This window comes from Tremella mesenterica, assembly GCF_000271645.1.
Source record: "Tremella mesenterica DSM 1558 unplaced genomic scaffold TREMEscaffold_9, whole genome shotgun sequence".
Taxonomy (NCBI): domain Eukaryota; kingdom Fungi; phylum Basidiomycota; class Tremellomycetes; order Tremellales; family Tremellaceae; genus Tremella; species Tremella mesenterica.
Window position 1 is genome coordinate 506,430 of NW_006711233.1, and position 14,559 is coordinate 520,988.

General features: G+C 48.3%; 5 protein-coding genes across 5 annotated transcripts; 2 read left to right on the top strand and 3 right to left on the bottom strand.

The window, feature by feature from the left end:
* Positions 1-131: 131 nt before the first annotated feature.
* On the bottom strand, positions 132-2,742 carry TREMEDRAFT_63841 (uncharacterized protein; the record flags this gene model as incomplete). The annotated part of the gene is made up of 7 exons (XM_007006108.1): positions 132-359; positions 385-518; positions 626-846; positions 897-1,285; positions 1,313-1,659; positions 1,708-2,517; positions 2,565-2,742. The coding sequence occupies 7 exons, from the start codon at positions 2,740-2,742 to the stop codon at positions 132-134; spliced, it is 2,307 nt and encodes a 768-aa protein (XP_007006170.1).
* An 828-nt stretch (positions 2,743-3,570) lies between these two features.
* Positions 3,571-5,164, top strand: TREMEDRAFT_69493 (uncharacterized protein; the record flags this gene model as incomplete). Its single annotated transcript, XM_007006213.1, has 5 exons — positions 3,571-3,582; positions 3,693-3,723; positions 4,087-4,325; positions 4,489-4,701; positions 4,823-5,164. 5 exons carry the CDS (start codon positions 3,571-3,573, stop codon positions 5,162-5,164), a joined length of 837 nt encoding a protein of 278 aa, XP_007006275.1.
* A 643-nt stretch (positions 5,165-5,807) lies between these two features.
* TREMEDRAFT_63843 (uncharacterized protein) lies at positions 5,808-8,323 on the bottom strand (the record flags this gene model as incomplete). Its single annotated transcript, XM_007006109.1, has 9 exons — positions 5,808-5,853; positions 5,899-5,931; positions 5,974-6,010; positions 6,089-6,156; positions 6,359-7,369; positions 7,432-7,546; positions 7,666-7,732; positions 7,785-8,051; positions 8,096-8,323. 9 exons carry the CDS (start codon positions 8,321-8,323, stop codon positions 5,808-5,810), a joined length of 1,872 nt encoding a protein of 623 aa, XP_007006171.1.
* Positions 8,324-8,620: 297 nt separating this feature from the next.
* TREMEDRAFT_74367 (uncharacterized protein) lies at positions 8,621-11,233 on the top strand. Its single transcript, XM_007006214.1, has 8 exons — positions 8,621-8,758; positions 8,907-8,963; positions 9,008-9,055; positions 9,107-9,193; positions 9,244-9,528; positions 9,614-9,993; positions 10,036-10,171; positions 10,273-11,233. The coding sequence occupies exons 1-8, from the start codon at positions 8,755-8,757 to the stop codon at positions 10,965-10,967; spliced, it is 1,692 nt and encodes a 563-aa protein (XP_007006276.1). The 5' UTR covers positions 8,621-8,754; the 3' UTR covers positions 10,968-11,233.
* A 163-nt stretch (positions 11,234-11,396) lies between these two features.
* Positions 11,397-12,973, bottom strand: TREMEDRAFT_33090 (uncharacterized protein; the record flags this gene model as incomplete). Its single annotated transcript, XM_007005953.1, has 5 exons — positions 11,397-11,501; positions 11,643-12,020; positions 12,108-12,340; positions 12,466-12,706; positions 12,746-12,973. 5 exons carry the CDS (start codon positions 12,971-12,973, stop codon positions 11,397-11,399), a joined length of 1,185 nt encoding a protein of 394 aa, XP_007006015.1.
* Between the last annotated feature and the right edge of the window lie 1,586 nt (positions 12,974-14,559).

Sequence of the window (14,559 nt, forward strand, 5' to 3'; positions counted from 1 at the left end):
GTGGAGAGTTCCATCTCTGGTGTGATTTGCTGGAAGTCCGTAGTCAACCAGGGCTGGCCTCCACCTATCGCTGAACCACCAGCTTTCAAGCCATCGCGAAATGTCCTCACATGTCTCCGTATTGTTTCGCGTCAAGGATGCGAGGTTGACCTGGAAACGTGCATATGTCTCGTCCCAGTGTTCTTCGTCATCGCATCGCTGGCAGTCACGAAGTCCCGCAAGAAATTGAGAAACCTTTTGACAGCCAGTGGGATCTCTGCCAAAGATAGACTGTCCTCGAGATCGGGCAGCTTGCATGAAGTGAAATTGACAGAGACGAACTGGTGTTCCCGGGAATACTTCTTCAACAGCATTTCGCTCTGCATCGTCGCAATCGATCATGACAAATAGAGGGGTGAATCCGTCGAAGGCGATATCGTCGGCATACATGAGCAAGGAGTCCTTATCCTCTGCCGAACTGACAATGTCCGATTTCCCACTGACAAGCGCACGGGCTTCGTTTTCGATAGCTTCGCGAACTGTTTCAAGGAAATGTGTGTATGTGTCTGTGTTTGCGTGATTTGAGACCATCACAGCAACTGATTAACGGTCAGCAGGTTGGCAGCCAGGCTTGGTCAAGACTCACCGGGAACCATGTGACCGTACTCATTGACAGTGGTCAAAAAAGTGACTGGGCACCTTATGGCGTTCTTGTTTCTCCAAGAAGAGTCCATGGCTAATCCCTGCTCTCTGGCGTGGCGGATGGCGGATTGAAGAGCGTGTTTCGGGGCGATAACGCAGAGGAATTCTTCATCTTTTGGGATGTGTTCAACGCCACCAAGTTGAAGACTACTGGGGTACTGATAGCTAGAGGCATCAGTAAAAGAATGGCGAAGCGTTCTGGATGCTGGACTCACCTGAGAAACGATTCAGGATTCGCGGCATGAACAATAGCAATTGCTGCCAATGGCAATTTATCAAGTCTCTCTCGACGAAGAGCCGTCCTGATGGCAGTGGTAAAGTCTCGATCCTTCGGCAACCGCCAGGGGCATTCTTTCTTGGCCCATGTTACATACTGATGGTATTGGCAGAAATGTTGGTCCCAACGAATTTTTAAACGTGATTCGGTGGTGCCAACCATTGTTGCAGCGTCATGAAGAAGATTTCTGACATAAGGGGAAAGACGGAGTAGGTGTAAAGGTTGGGGTTCACCATGATAGGCGATTCGGGCTCTAATCAAAGTGCAGACTGCGCGATGTATCTGTCGAGGAGTCATTCGTATCTGTTGACCGTGAGCGTGACAGGGCTATTCGGTAAAGAAACGCCAACCCACCTCGGCGAAAAAGGCACACCTTTGAGGTAAACCTTTTGATGATTGCGTTTTGAGCGGGCTTGATGCTGGTGGGGGCGAAGTCTCATCCAGGTCTTCGGAGAGCGAGGAACCCTTTCGCTCTGCTAAAACTTGTGCCAGTGTCTGCCGTGGGGCTTCTACCTGGCAGCAGTTACCACTGCATCTCCAGATGGACCTCCACACAAGCTTGTCCGGACCGTCCTCGAAGGCTTTGTCGCTGACGAAGAAATTCGCATGACGGGCTCTTATGTCGTAGGGAAAAAGAGCAGGCGGGTCGAGCCATTCAACTTCGACGTGCTTGGAGACATAATGGTTCTCCACATTGTAGTCTTGACGCTGAGTAACATCAGCCTAGAAGGGAATGCAGGGAGAAAGACCTGCCATGGTATCAAAAGCCCTAGGGATCCAGCGAAAGGGCACCTCAAATGATTCGTATCGGGGATCGTTGATGATATCCTGCTTGGGTGTGCGGGCAAAGCCACCAACTTCGCGTATGTTGTCACCTTGGCTAGCTTGAGATCGGTGTACCGAAACGTCAAGCTGAGGGATTTCGGGGCCTTCGGATGTGTAAGAATGGGAAGGAATTTCCAAGAGCTGGAGACGAAGAGCAGCTTCGCGTCGGCCTTGATCGATGCTGTGGGGTGTGACGCCAAGGTCACCAGTTGATGAGGAGCCGAATGTAGACTGTGGAGTTGCCGAAGTGTTTGATTGAATTGGACTCAAGCCAGTGGCTTGGAAAGGTGTCGAAGGCGTGGAGTTTGAAGACGAAGAATGGGAACTCTTCGAGATCGATTTACTAACTTGTTGGCTATTGTGTTCGCTGGGCTGCTTGCCCAGCTGTTCGGTATTTTGTTGGCTATTGTGTTCGCTGGGCTGCTCGCCCAGCTGTTCGGTGACTTGTTGGCTGTCGTGTTCGCTGGGCTGCTCGCCCAGCTGTTCGGTAGTTGGTTGGCTGTCGTGTTCGCTGGGCTGCTCGCCCAGCTGTTCGGTAGTTGGTTGGCTGCCGTGTTCGCTGGGCTGTTCGATAGGGTGTAGGGTGTTTCGCTGGCCATCGTGAGAGCTGCGCTGTTCGGTATTGTGTTGCTTATTGTGTTCGCTGGGCTGTTCGGCCCTGACGGCTGAAAGAGGTGTGCCATTGGCCAATGCGAACTGCAATGCTTCCTCTTCGGCCACAGTGGAGAGACGATCTGGGAGTTAGAAGCTTATCCACAACACATAGGACGAGATAACTAACCTGTGTGTATCTGGGCTCGTTCAGCGAACAGGTCTCCGGTTGGTACAAGTGAGGGATTTGGCCAAGTTTGAGTAGGAAGATCTGGGGTAAGTGAGCAAATCGTTTGACACAGGGGACTGTAATCTTGAAAACTCGCCTGGTACAACTTTCGAAACTCCAAAGATCGCATCTGAATCATGGCGAAATACTCTTGGAGGACGCCCAGGCCTATTGGTGATTGATCTGGCAGCATTGACAATGAGATTGTTTGCCTGCTGGCTGGTGTCAGACATATGGGCAGAAAAATGGATGAGAATGTGAGTAGAGAATGTGAGTAGAGAATGTGAGTAGAGTACAAAGGTTATAGAGACTTTGATGTTAAAAAATTCATTTTGAAGTTGTTTATGTTTGGCCTACGTGCCGGGGTGTGCCGGGGTGTGCCGAGGTGTGCCTGATGTTTCGGGGTGTGCCTGACGGTTCGGCGAAATAGCCCAAAGCCCGAAGTGATCATATTAAATGGGAACTAGTTCACATGGAGACAAGAAGGCTGGATGACAGGCCTGAACACATGTGTGGGAGCAGGTTAAGTGCAAAAAGCAGAGAACTGAGCATGGTTTTGAAGTGGGAGTTTTGACTCAGCAGTGGTGGTATGTGGTTGTGGAGTGATGGTATGTGGATGTGGAGTGATGGTATGTGGTTGTGGAGTGATGGTATGTGTATGTGGAGTGATGGTATGTGGAAAGGGAGTGGGGTGAAGGAAAGGTTGAGTGGCGTGTTTTGGGAAAAACCGAAAAAAAGTGAGGGGAATAATTACAGAAGTGGCCGGATTATCCCTACACGCCGAGTTGGTCCTATCAGGCAGGCTGAAAGCCAACATTTATACTTTCCCACGGTGTCCCGCTCCCCCACCGCCACCGGAGCCCCACGAGCGCCCAGGTTAATCGAAGTGCGATCGGTTGTGACGTCAAAATCCGCTTCCGAGACACCGTCGACAAGTCTGACCAAGCAAAAGGATACTGTGGTAGAGATGGATGAGCAAGCAAGTCTCTAAAGGGTGTTAGATCTCTTACAAATACCTCTCGTCTCATCCCTCAATCATAGCTTTACAACTCTCTCAAAGAAAATCACTTCGAAATGGCCACTGAACAGACTACGATAGCTCCTTGCTGTGTGGACGGACGTGAGTATTGTCTTGCTTCTCTTCTCCGTGACTCTGTGGCATGTTACTCCCTGTTCAACTAGGGAAGTGTCATTAACACCTTCCGAAAAAGTTCATATCGTAATACTTTCCAAACGATTCACCCTATTTACTCTCCATCTTAAGGGACTGTACCAAACTTCCAACTCCCACACTCCTCCTTCAATCTCTACACCCCTCTCTCAATGACCCCCAACGTGAGCCGAGAACACAAAGGATGATTCCAACGACAAGAGAGACTTCATCATTTTCTTGATTACCCTTTATACTGTAAAGTACAAGGATCATAGTGACCAGTTAAAGAAGCTATTAGACAGCTACATAAATAACACAGTTGACATTCAGATATCCACGAAGGCACCCCACTCGGGTCATTCGAAATTATCAACGGTCTTCGTACTTATGTCGTTGACCCTAACCCTCCGACATCTGGAAAACAAAATGTGATAGTTATCATCTCTGACATCTTCGGGGTTGATTTACTCAACACCAAGTTATTCGCCGATACCTGGGCACAGCACGAATGGAAGGTTTACGTACCTGACTTTCTCGAAGGAGATGCTGTTGATCATTCACATTTGAAAGTGAGTCGAACAGTCTTCTCGTATTTCTCACTTCCTAGTGGCTTCCGACAATTTTCGATATCCTCGCCTACCTCTTACTTTTCTACTGATAAGTATCCGCTCTCGTCTTCTTTTCTCAACATAGGAATGCAAAGGAATGAAAGAACTAACTTCACTTCCACAGACAATCGTACCCAATCTTCGTGATCAAGCTAAAGCCACTGCGATCTCCAAAGCCAAAGATGCAGCCGAGACAGCAGCAACATTAGGTCCTTGGTTAGTAACTCATCGTGAAGCCGTAGTGAAACCTCTCATCGAGGGATTTGTAAGGAAATTAAAGGAAGATCCAAAAGTTGGTAAAATTGCAACTGTTGGTAATTGTTGGGGTGGACGTTATGTGAGTTGTTGAATCCACTTTCTCATCTCAAATAAATTTTACTCAAAGCATCAATACCTTTATCATATTCCATAGATGTATTGACAATAATAATAATGAAATATTATACTGATCAGTTTAGGCCTTGATTCTCGCACAAGAAAACTCCCCTGTTCGAGTCGATTGCTCAGTAGCCAACCATCCTGCCTTTTTGGTCAATTCCGATGTCGAACCAATCACTTCCACACCATGTGCGATCTTCAAAGGTGATAAAGATGTCATGATGACGGAAGAACAATTGGATGAAGTCGAATCTGTTCTCAAAGGAAATTTAGGGGAAGAAAAAGTTTGCGTTAGGAGGTACAAAGATGCCGTTCATGGGTTTACCGTTAGAGGTGATGATATGATCGAAAGTGAAAAGAAACAAAAGGAAGAAGCGGCGGCGGAAGGTATCAATTTCGTCGCTAAGTGGTTTGCCGCTTGACTTGGGGACATAAGCGTTTGACATGACCGAGTTTGAAAAGGTCGCGGAGAAGATCGGAGAAAGGGTATGGTATGGGGTACAGGATATGAATATGAAACATGAATATGGAGAATGAATCCCACAGTGTGTTTGGAGTTTGCACTTTGTCAGCATGAAATTAGACTTACATTTTACCATTTTGCAAGTAGCATCGAAGCATGCAAGAATATACGGACAGGCTGGTTGACGCCTTCGTCATACACTGATACCATGGTATAGTCGTATTCGGTCGTGCATCGTGCATCGTGGAGTAGAAAAAAAACGATATGGCATGTTACATATACTACTGGTAATCAAAAGCCTGTCTGGTGAAAAGATGCAATACAGTAATAATCCAACAATCCGACAGATCCAACAACTATAAATTCCCACTTATGACCATTCTTCTCTCCTCGATTTGGTTTTCGACTATAATTGAGGTTCAAGACCTTCACAGATCACGACACGACTAGAATACCGTGAAGATTCCGCCTCCAAATCATATCACCACACTACCTGCAGTACATGCAGTAATGATATGTGTAACAACGTCCAAATACCGTCATATTTCAACATACCCACTCCGCCGCCGCCTACAAATCGGGTGAAGCAAAAGCGGGTGACCTCAATCATGAGCCCCGGGAACATCTTTGAACCTGCAATCCTTCGGTCTGTTCCTGAGCCCTGTCCCTCATTTGAAAAAAAGTAAAACTTACTGATTACACCGTACACCATAAGGACATTTATGCCTATTCGATCAGTTCTCCCCATCTGCGAAGAAAGCTACTTACCCGTATATACATGGGCCTTTCCCGTTTACCTCTGGACCTGATAATTAATCATCGAACATTACGATAAGTCAATATGAACGATTGCAACAAGAGTCCCGTACAAGGAAATACTCACATTTACCTTCTTTCTTGGCTGAACATGGTAAACGTCGAACTGTTTCTCGTAGGTCATTTCTCTGAGCCCTGGTGAGTTCAAATAAGTCAGCATCACAAGTATTTCCTCAGACTGGGAAAGATTCACCATAGTCATGGGAATATCGACACTCATCACCGAAACTACAATAAGGTGCTTCTTCGTCAGTCTATCACATGCGAATCGGAAAAAGTAGCTGACTTAGGTAAAACCTGTCTGTCAATTCCTCGTCGGTGGAGGACAGGTACTCACCATTGACACGGACCAGGATTCATCTCTCTGACTGATTTCTTTGTCCGTTTCGTCCCTTGACCGTAGATAACGGTCTGAGAACGAGTGGGAGCAGACCTGGCGACTTGCCACCCCGATCCGTCTGACTCTTGAGAACGTGCCGTTATTTCTTTGGCTCGTTGTGCCGGTGGACGATAAGGACCGACACTTGAAGTAGGACGTGGGGTCGTGACAAGGATAGATTTGGGAGCTGTCTGGCCCAACGCTGAACTATACGACCGTGGAGGACGAGAACGAATGGATTTCCTGGACTCGGTGGACACTGTGGGCGCTTCTCGTTCGGGTTCGACGGATTCATCAATGGACATGGCAGGGTGTTCTGATATGGATAGGGATTCATCTTGGACCTCAGTCGTAGCGGTCGATATGTCAACGCTGTCTTCTGTGACGCCTGTGGTCTCGGCATAACTCCTAGTGTCGTCTGGGGGTGCGATGTCGCTGAACTCGGGTACGAGATCTTGAGGAATGACGGGGGTTCGTTCGGCTTCACCCTCTACGGGTAAAGTAACCTTGGCGATTTCCTGGTTCTCCACGGGGATCTCCCCCACTTCAGTGGACGTCTCTTGAGGTACAGACGAATCGTCTTGAGCATTCACCGAGTCATCATGGACTTTTGTAGCTCCTGCATCGGCATCCGTAGTGGAAACAGGAGCTTCAGCGGGATCCTCTTGAGCTTCGGGAACATCGTCCAGAAGATGTGTAGATTCATCATGGGCTTGAACAAGAACGGCATCTATCTTAACGGGACTCTGAGATCCGGCGGGCAGTTCGTCGAGATCGATCAGAAGGGAAGGTTCTGCCGTAGGCGGGGAGAAAATGGAAGGAACTGACGTTGGCATGATGACTATCCGATCGGTCCTGAATAATTCGGGCATGGAAACGGTTGGTAACCTGAAGGAGGCGATGCGGGGTGGAACCTCTTCATAACCTTTGAGAAGGACCACGTTATGGAGTTTTCTTTCAGTCTGCAAACTAAAATCAGCGACTAAAAACATTACGTCGACCTGACAATGGTTCAAAGTATGGGTTCTCACCTGTTCAAAGTGGAGGCATAGCCTGTATCGTGGCTGATTCCAGCGTAGATGGTCTTGCAAGCCGGATTGCCTGCCAAAAGATGCAGGTGCGCTGATAGGGGTTTTAGCCGACGTCCTGGAAATTAAGTGGAAGTAAAACTACCTTTGATCTTTGAGTCCGCACCTTCTTTCATCTTGAACACATCTATCACTGAACTCGTCAGACTTGTGATCGAAGACAAGGATCAGACTTACCGGAGAAGAGCTCATGTGCACCACAAAATTCCTCCCAGAACGCTCGGAATTGAGTATCTCTCACGCCCTCGCTCTTAGCACCATCAGCGCTTGGTCTCGGAGCATGTGCTCGAACACACCTTCAATGCGTACCACAAGCCACTTCTATTGAGAAAGATGTTGACTACGATGGGCAGCTTGCTGTCATACCCTGATGAACCCTTGCCACCAGCTTTAGTTCGAGAAAAGGAGAGAGATGACTGGGAGATTGTTATTTCTTCACCGTCGCGGAATTGGGAAGTATTTTGTTCGAGGTGTTGGATGGCAGAATAAAGATAACGTGCTGCCTCAGCCCCACCTCTACCTGGGTGATCTGGATCATTGCAGTTGAAGAAGTCTTTCTGGAACTATCTCTTCAGCTTAATGGGCAATATAAAATGAGGGATCTTACAATCAACCCATCACCGTCGATGAGCACGAGGATATAAGGTTTTGCGGATTGCCGAGCCTGCGTGAGGGTGGTATATTTATCCGTGTCCACTTGCCTGTTGGTGAAGTCAGTATTGTCGAATGAGAATGAGCGACGACTATGTGATAGTGGCGAAAGGAGCGGTCTCAGGCCATCTTCCTCCGACAAGAGCCGGATACGTCGTCTTCGAAAACTACAAACGTTGCCCATGCTTATCGATGTTGAGGAGTCTAGACGTCAAGCAGCATGGGAGTCAAGAATGAAGATGATATTAGGGAGAAAGTCAGTATTTGTAGGCTATGTGAGCATGGTGCCATGCTATGACGACCACGCCAGCGTCTTGTGTTGGTCTCCTCGTGTCAAGGGTCAAGATGCAGTTGTGAGATAGGGGAGGATCCTTGGTTGGTGAGTGGTGGTGGGGAGGACAGGAAACTCCGGGAATCTCCGAAAGTCTTGCAGTGTGGCATCTCCCCCATGCTTGAGTTTTTACCGTTTTCACCTGTTTCTCTCTCACTTTTTAATTTATCGTAACTGTTTGCACTTTTTTCTGATATCCTTTTGCGATATATAAGCTACAGCTTCTGGCCTTCACTTCAACATTCTCCCTTGACTTTGATTCATAGTCGTAACCATCAAGCATCATGGGTGAGCTTTTCACTCCTCCTTTGGGCTGTCCACCGCTGCCAATCACCACCGAGAGAGATCTTTGCTGACATCACCTTTTCCCGTCATGTCCCACCCTTCGACCTCTCTATCGCCACTCATGATATCCCTCTGTCGATTCAACTTACAGCACCCAAGAAGTCCAAAGGGCAAAAGATGGCCCTGGCCGATTTCTTCGCCGATACAGGTGAGCATTCCGGTTCAGATGTCTGCCTTGTAACTAAATAAAAGCAACCGGTACATCATGGGCCGACGAGATGGACAATCTACCCACCGCTCGTGAGTTTCGTCTCGTCTAGATTCATCTTCATGTCGCTGATATGTCTTCAGCCGCCGCTCGTGATTCTTCTGCACCCAAACGCGGCGAACCCGGTTATCTCGATTCCATGCCCGATCGTGGCCACGGCGACCGTCCTGGTGAGGTCCTGCTTGTCTGAATCGGGATTCGATCACTGACCTGGAATCAGCTTTCGGAGGAGCAATCCCTGCCAGACAAGATGTGCCCATTCCCAACGCTCCTCCCTTCACCGCCCACGTAGGTAACCTCTCGTACGAGACCGAAGAGGATGATCTACGTGCTTTCTTTACCGAGCTCCAACCTACCGGCGTACGTATTTCGAAGAACGCCGAAGGACAACCAAGAGGATATGCACATGTAGATTTTCCGACTGCAGACAAGCTACGTGATGCTTTGGCCAAAAACTCTCAGCAATTCAGCGGACGGAGTATTCGAATCAGTGTCGCAGAACCATGTCAGTTCTTCCTTCCTTTGATCGGACTTTCGTCATGGCTTTTCCCCCGCTCGTTCGGACGAATCAGGACTTGGCTGACGGACAGCTGCCGGAAGGAAAGACTTCGTACCTTCGGCTGCCGAGGAGGCCACACAATGGCGACGCGCTGGCCCTCTTCCTGTCCGGGAATCACCTGTTCTCGGTACTCGTCGTGGCCCCTCATTCTCTCCCGCTGAACCAGCCGTCGAGCGTGACTGGTCCGCTGCTCGAGGCACCGAATTCGTCCCTGCTCCTCCTGCGGTTGGTCTGGGCATAAGACGTGAATCATCTGGCGCAGGGAGAATGCGTGATATCGGTCCCACCGCCGCGGACGAAGCTGGTCAGTGGAGAAGCGCACGACCTATGGCGGAGACGAGAACCCCGATCAACGGATCGCATCCTACGTCGGGCGAGAACAGTCCCTCCCCCGCTGATACGGAACAGACCGTGAGTGATGCCGTTGTCCATAAGTATGCTCCTGACAACAAGTGGGCCAGAGGAACACGGTTCAAGAGCCAAGAACCTACTTCAAGAGCCACTACCGCTTCGCCTGGCGAGGAACGTGACTGGCGCGCCGCTCGACCCTCGCCTCAGCCTGCCGCTTCCCCTGATGGACCAGAAGAGAGTGCGTGTCATCATTTTGCATGCCTGATCTATCGGGTCCTCACCTCTTGTCATGCGTATCTTTGTAGTTGGAGAATGATAACAAGTGTGCTGATTATTCAGGTCCCAAAGTTCCCACCGAGCGTAGAAAACTCACCCTCGCCCCCCGTTCTGCTCATCCATCCCCTTCTACCACTACCACCGAGGCTCGCTCTCCGAACACTGCCATTTTCGGCGCTGCCAAGCCCATCGATTCGGCCGCTCGGGAAGCTGCTGTGGAATCACGTCTCGCTGCCCGTGAGGCAGAACGCAAAAAGGCGGCTCAAGCTGCTCGGGAAGAAGAAGCCCGAAAGGAGCGTGAAGAAGATGAGAAAGCTCGACAATTTGCCGACGAACGAGCCCGGACCATCAAGGAAGCCCAACAGAAGGCTCAGGCAGCAATAAATCCTAATCCCACCCCTAATCAGAACAATCACGTGTCATCAGGACCACCTAGACGATCAAGTGGACCCGGTGTCGAACGCTCTGAGAGAGGTGGACCGAGGCGAGGAGGTCACAGTGTCAGAGGTGCGAAGAGCCCGAGGGTTGAAAGCGATGGATTCGAAGTTGCCCAGGGTACTGGGACAAGGCGACAGGCGCAGAATCAACCTACGGTTGAGAAGAAGAAAGAGGCACCAAGACATTTCAGTTTCGCCGCTGCAGCCGCTTTGGTGGATGAGGACTTGGTGGACGATGTTGACGATGCGGAAGAGGAAACGTTGGCGGGGAGCGTTGAGGGTGTGACGAAGGGCTTGGAAGATGTCCGAGTGGAAGAGTAGACGCGGGTTGGGTGGAGGACTCGACTGTAGCAGTCGAGGTCGAGAATGGCGAAAAGTCGATATAATTGGCAACACGTAACGCTTGAAGAGGAACCAAAGGGAAATCGATACCATGAGCAAGGAGTGTGTAAGTGTGGATTCTTGAGCTACGTTAAGGATGGGTGGGGGTGGGATAATTCCGTCTGACAGTCTACGATAGGGGAGCTAGTAGATACATAGGTTTTATAGGATCGTAGTTCAGCATCTGCATTGGATTCGTTATTTCTCAGTCTGACGAGTGTGTTTCTTCGCTTCTGTGTTCCATGTGGTGCACTCCAAGCAGGTACGTCACAAGAGAGGAGACGTTTTGTGGACGTATAGCATAGCATCTCATTCGATATTTAACAAACGAATGAGGATGAGGGGACTACATAGGAAGTATGGATATGATCAAACGATCGAATCGAAGTTTGGTATGACAGTTCCCAATCCCATATGCTGAGCTTGTTGAAAGATTAACTCTGCTATAGCTACATCTTGAAGACCCATTCCTACCTGATCATCAGCATATCTTCCGAGCCCATCCCTCCGTTCGCTTCACTTGACAAACTCTCTTTGCCGATTAATCTCTTCGGAAAGAATCAAAAGCCAACGATTGGTTATATAAAGTAGAAAAATTAATGAAATTTGACTCACGCTTTTATAAACTCTCAAATCTCCTTCTTTAACCACCTTCTCCCTTTTACTACCATCTACAATCACATCACCCAATTCCATCATTTTATCATCTTTCAAACCTACCAACTCTCCAGCTTCTTTCTTACAAGCAGAACGAGAATCCACAATGACAATCCCTGATCTCCTTATGACCCCCTCATCTACTTCACGCATGAAAGGTTTATAACTACCTACTAAAATTACGGAAGTACCGGAACATATGTCGACAGAATTGAATAATGGTTCGGTGGAAGGTGTGAGTGTACATATTATTTGTGCGTTATGTATGATTTGTGATAATAAAGGATCACGGATTTCTTCTTGATTTTGAGATTCACCGGACGTCACTTTTACTTCCTTCATAATGTTTTGGTCTTTGGTTTGTCGTGTGGTTGAGGAAGTATGTTGGTCTAGTTGTGGTTGAGGATGATAATGAGGAGCAACATATGTTGAAATATGTATTGAGATATTTTTCTTTGGGAATGAAGATTGAAGTGAGATGATTAATTTTTCCCCTCGAGGAGAATCTCTTCGAGCTATGAAAGTACATGTTGTCAAAGATGGGAATAATTCAAGGAAAAGATTAGCATGAGCTGAAGATTGAGCACCTAAACCGAATATCACTAAATTTGTCGGAAGTTGTAGAGGAGGGAATGAACGGAGGAATAATGCAGAACCTAACCATGAGCTCTTTTCTCTGTATGATTATTTTCTCTGACACGAGGATCTCAAAGACATCATCTGAGTTTCGTGAGTTTTGAATGGTATTGTATTGCAAGGTCTATGGATTTACGGGAGACACAACACTTACCAGCCGCATTCCTCAAAGCTGTCAATTTCCTTGCGTTTATAACACCTTTCACCCTTCCAAGTTCATCCATCAAAATTGTACTCGCTGGTAATCCCTCACCATTCAGAGGGACAGAAACAATCTTTATACCTTCTTCTCCCTTTTCAGTCCTGGAAGGCATGTAGAGGGTAGTGTTCGTATTGGATTTCAAGGAAGTCCGAGGGGGTAATTGCGTCTTGCCATTATCATCTTCCTCTTCTACTTCTTCATCGCTCTTCTTCGATTTGTGCACGGTAGAAAGGGAAATGAATATTTCTGATTGAGATTGAAGGATCGTTTCAGGGTCAAGAGATGAGATGATGGTATCGACATCTGAGGCTGTCAGGATGGTCAATGTGCCAGGTTTGTCCGAGGGGTTCAGAGGAGTAGGAAGTGGAGGCGTTTGATCTTGAGTTGGTAGAGGAAGAGTAGGGTTAGGGGATAATGATGAAGGTGTTGGAGATGGAATGTTTTGACCCATCATCAGTCAAGTGTCAGTAAAAAGTAGGTTATGATGTAGGTAGGAGGATGTTATATCCTGAGGAAGCTTTCAGACGTTGGAAAATACCTCGAGGTGCATGGGGCAGTGGAGGCGATGGTGGAGCTGACACGTGACATCTTTGACGGCAGCATGCAGGATGCAGCAAGACAAAGCGGTAGGATTTAGACTGTGTGTTCTGTACGTGGAAGGGGTTCTATGTATGTACCTAGTACCTACGCTCCTCTCGCCTGTGCTTGTGATAGATACCCGCGATCACCTATGTACAACATGCACGTCTGCACGTCTGCACAACACGTCGCGTCACGGTCTTCTCGCCTTTGTGACTCCCTTGGTCGTGACCCCATTGATGGCGACGCGACGTTGACGACTGGTACCACATTGATATAAGTGTAACCTTTTGTCTCACGTCTCATCTTCATCCTACGTTCAACTGTCTTGACACCACTCGATAATTGCTCAATTGACTCAAACAGCGGACACCTCGACCTCGACAAAGAACTGTATGTAGTCGACAATACGAAGCGAGAGGGTGCCACAGGCCACACATCCCAACCACTGCCATGAGGTTTTTCTCCCGACTTCGGAATGTCATCTCCCACCATGCCACCATTCACTTTCGACCGCTATGCAACCAATCGTCACGAATGAGTCTACTCCCGAACGATCAGTCGAGGCATAGGATATCCCGGATATCTCACTCTACATGAGCTACGACACACCATCGCTTGCTTGTATCGACACCATAATTCGCTATCTCGCCTTTGACTCGACCCGACGCGTGTACGACGACGCGCCCGTTAGACCAGGTCCAAAAATTCATGACGCGTGTGCGCGTCGTGTATCCCTGAAATACCTTCTTCGAGAGACCACTCCACCACTCCTCATACCTCATGGCTCAATTGCTGCATGCTAGTATGCATGATTGCGTAACCGGGGTCGGGTTTAACGAAGAGGAGATCAGATACGAGACAACGTGGACGATTGTTTCTCCACACAACGCCCATCCGTGTATTCCGTGTATATCTGATGGACAAAACAGTACGCGGACAAGGCTTGTGTGACAGGGGAAACATAGTGTGCGTTTCAAATTCTCGATCTTTAACACATGAGACCTCGGTCTCACCGCGCTGATACTGTGTTGACACATATGGTGTCAGACACACCTCGGTCTGTGGAGCGGAAAGGAAGAAGTGAAGTGAAGCCTGCGCTTCGTCAGGTTTTGTGGGGATAAATTTCTCTCTGGTCAGAGACGTCTATGTGCGACATGCCATAACGTCAATAAAATCTCTTCCTCTCCCTTCGATTGTTCCGTCTGCATCTTACCATGAGGGTACTTGTGCGGGAACCAGACTAGTAGGATATCTCAGGTGAGAGAATGTATAGAAGGAGGGGAACAAAGTATTGTGCATGTGTGGCGTGCAATATCAGAAAATTGGATGCAAACGCAAAAAGACCTAGACGCTCGGACCCTGGATCAACCCCTTACTCGCCCTTCCTGTGTCACATATTGCAAAACCTTTTCTGAATACCTTCTTTCCTTCTCTTCTCAAGCCTCTAAGCCTCCC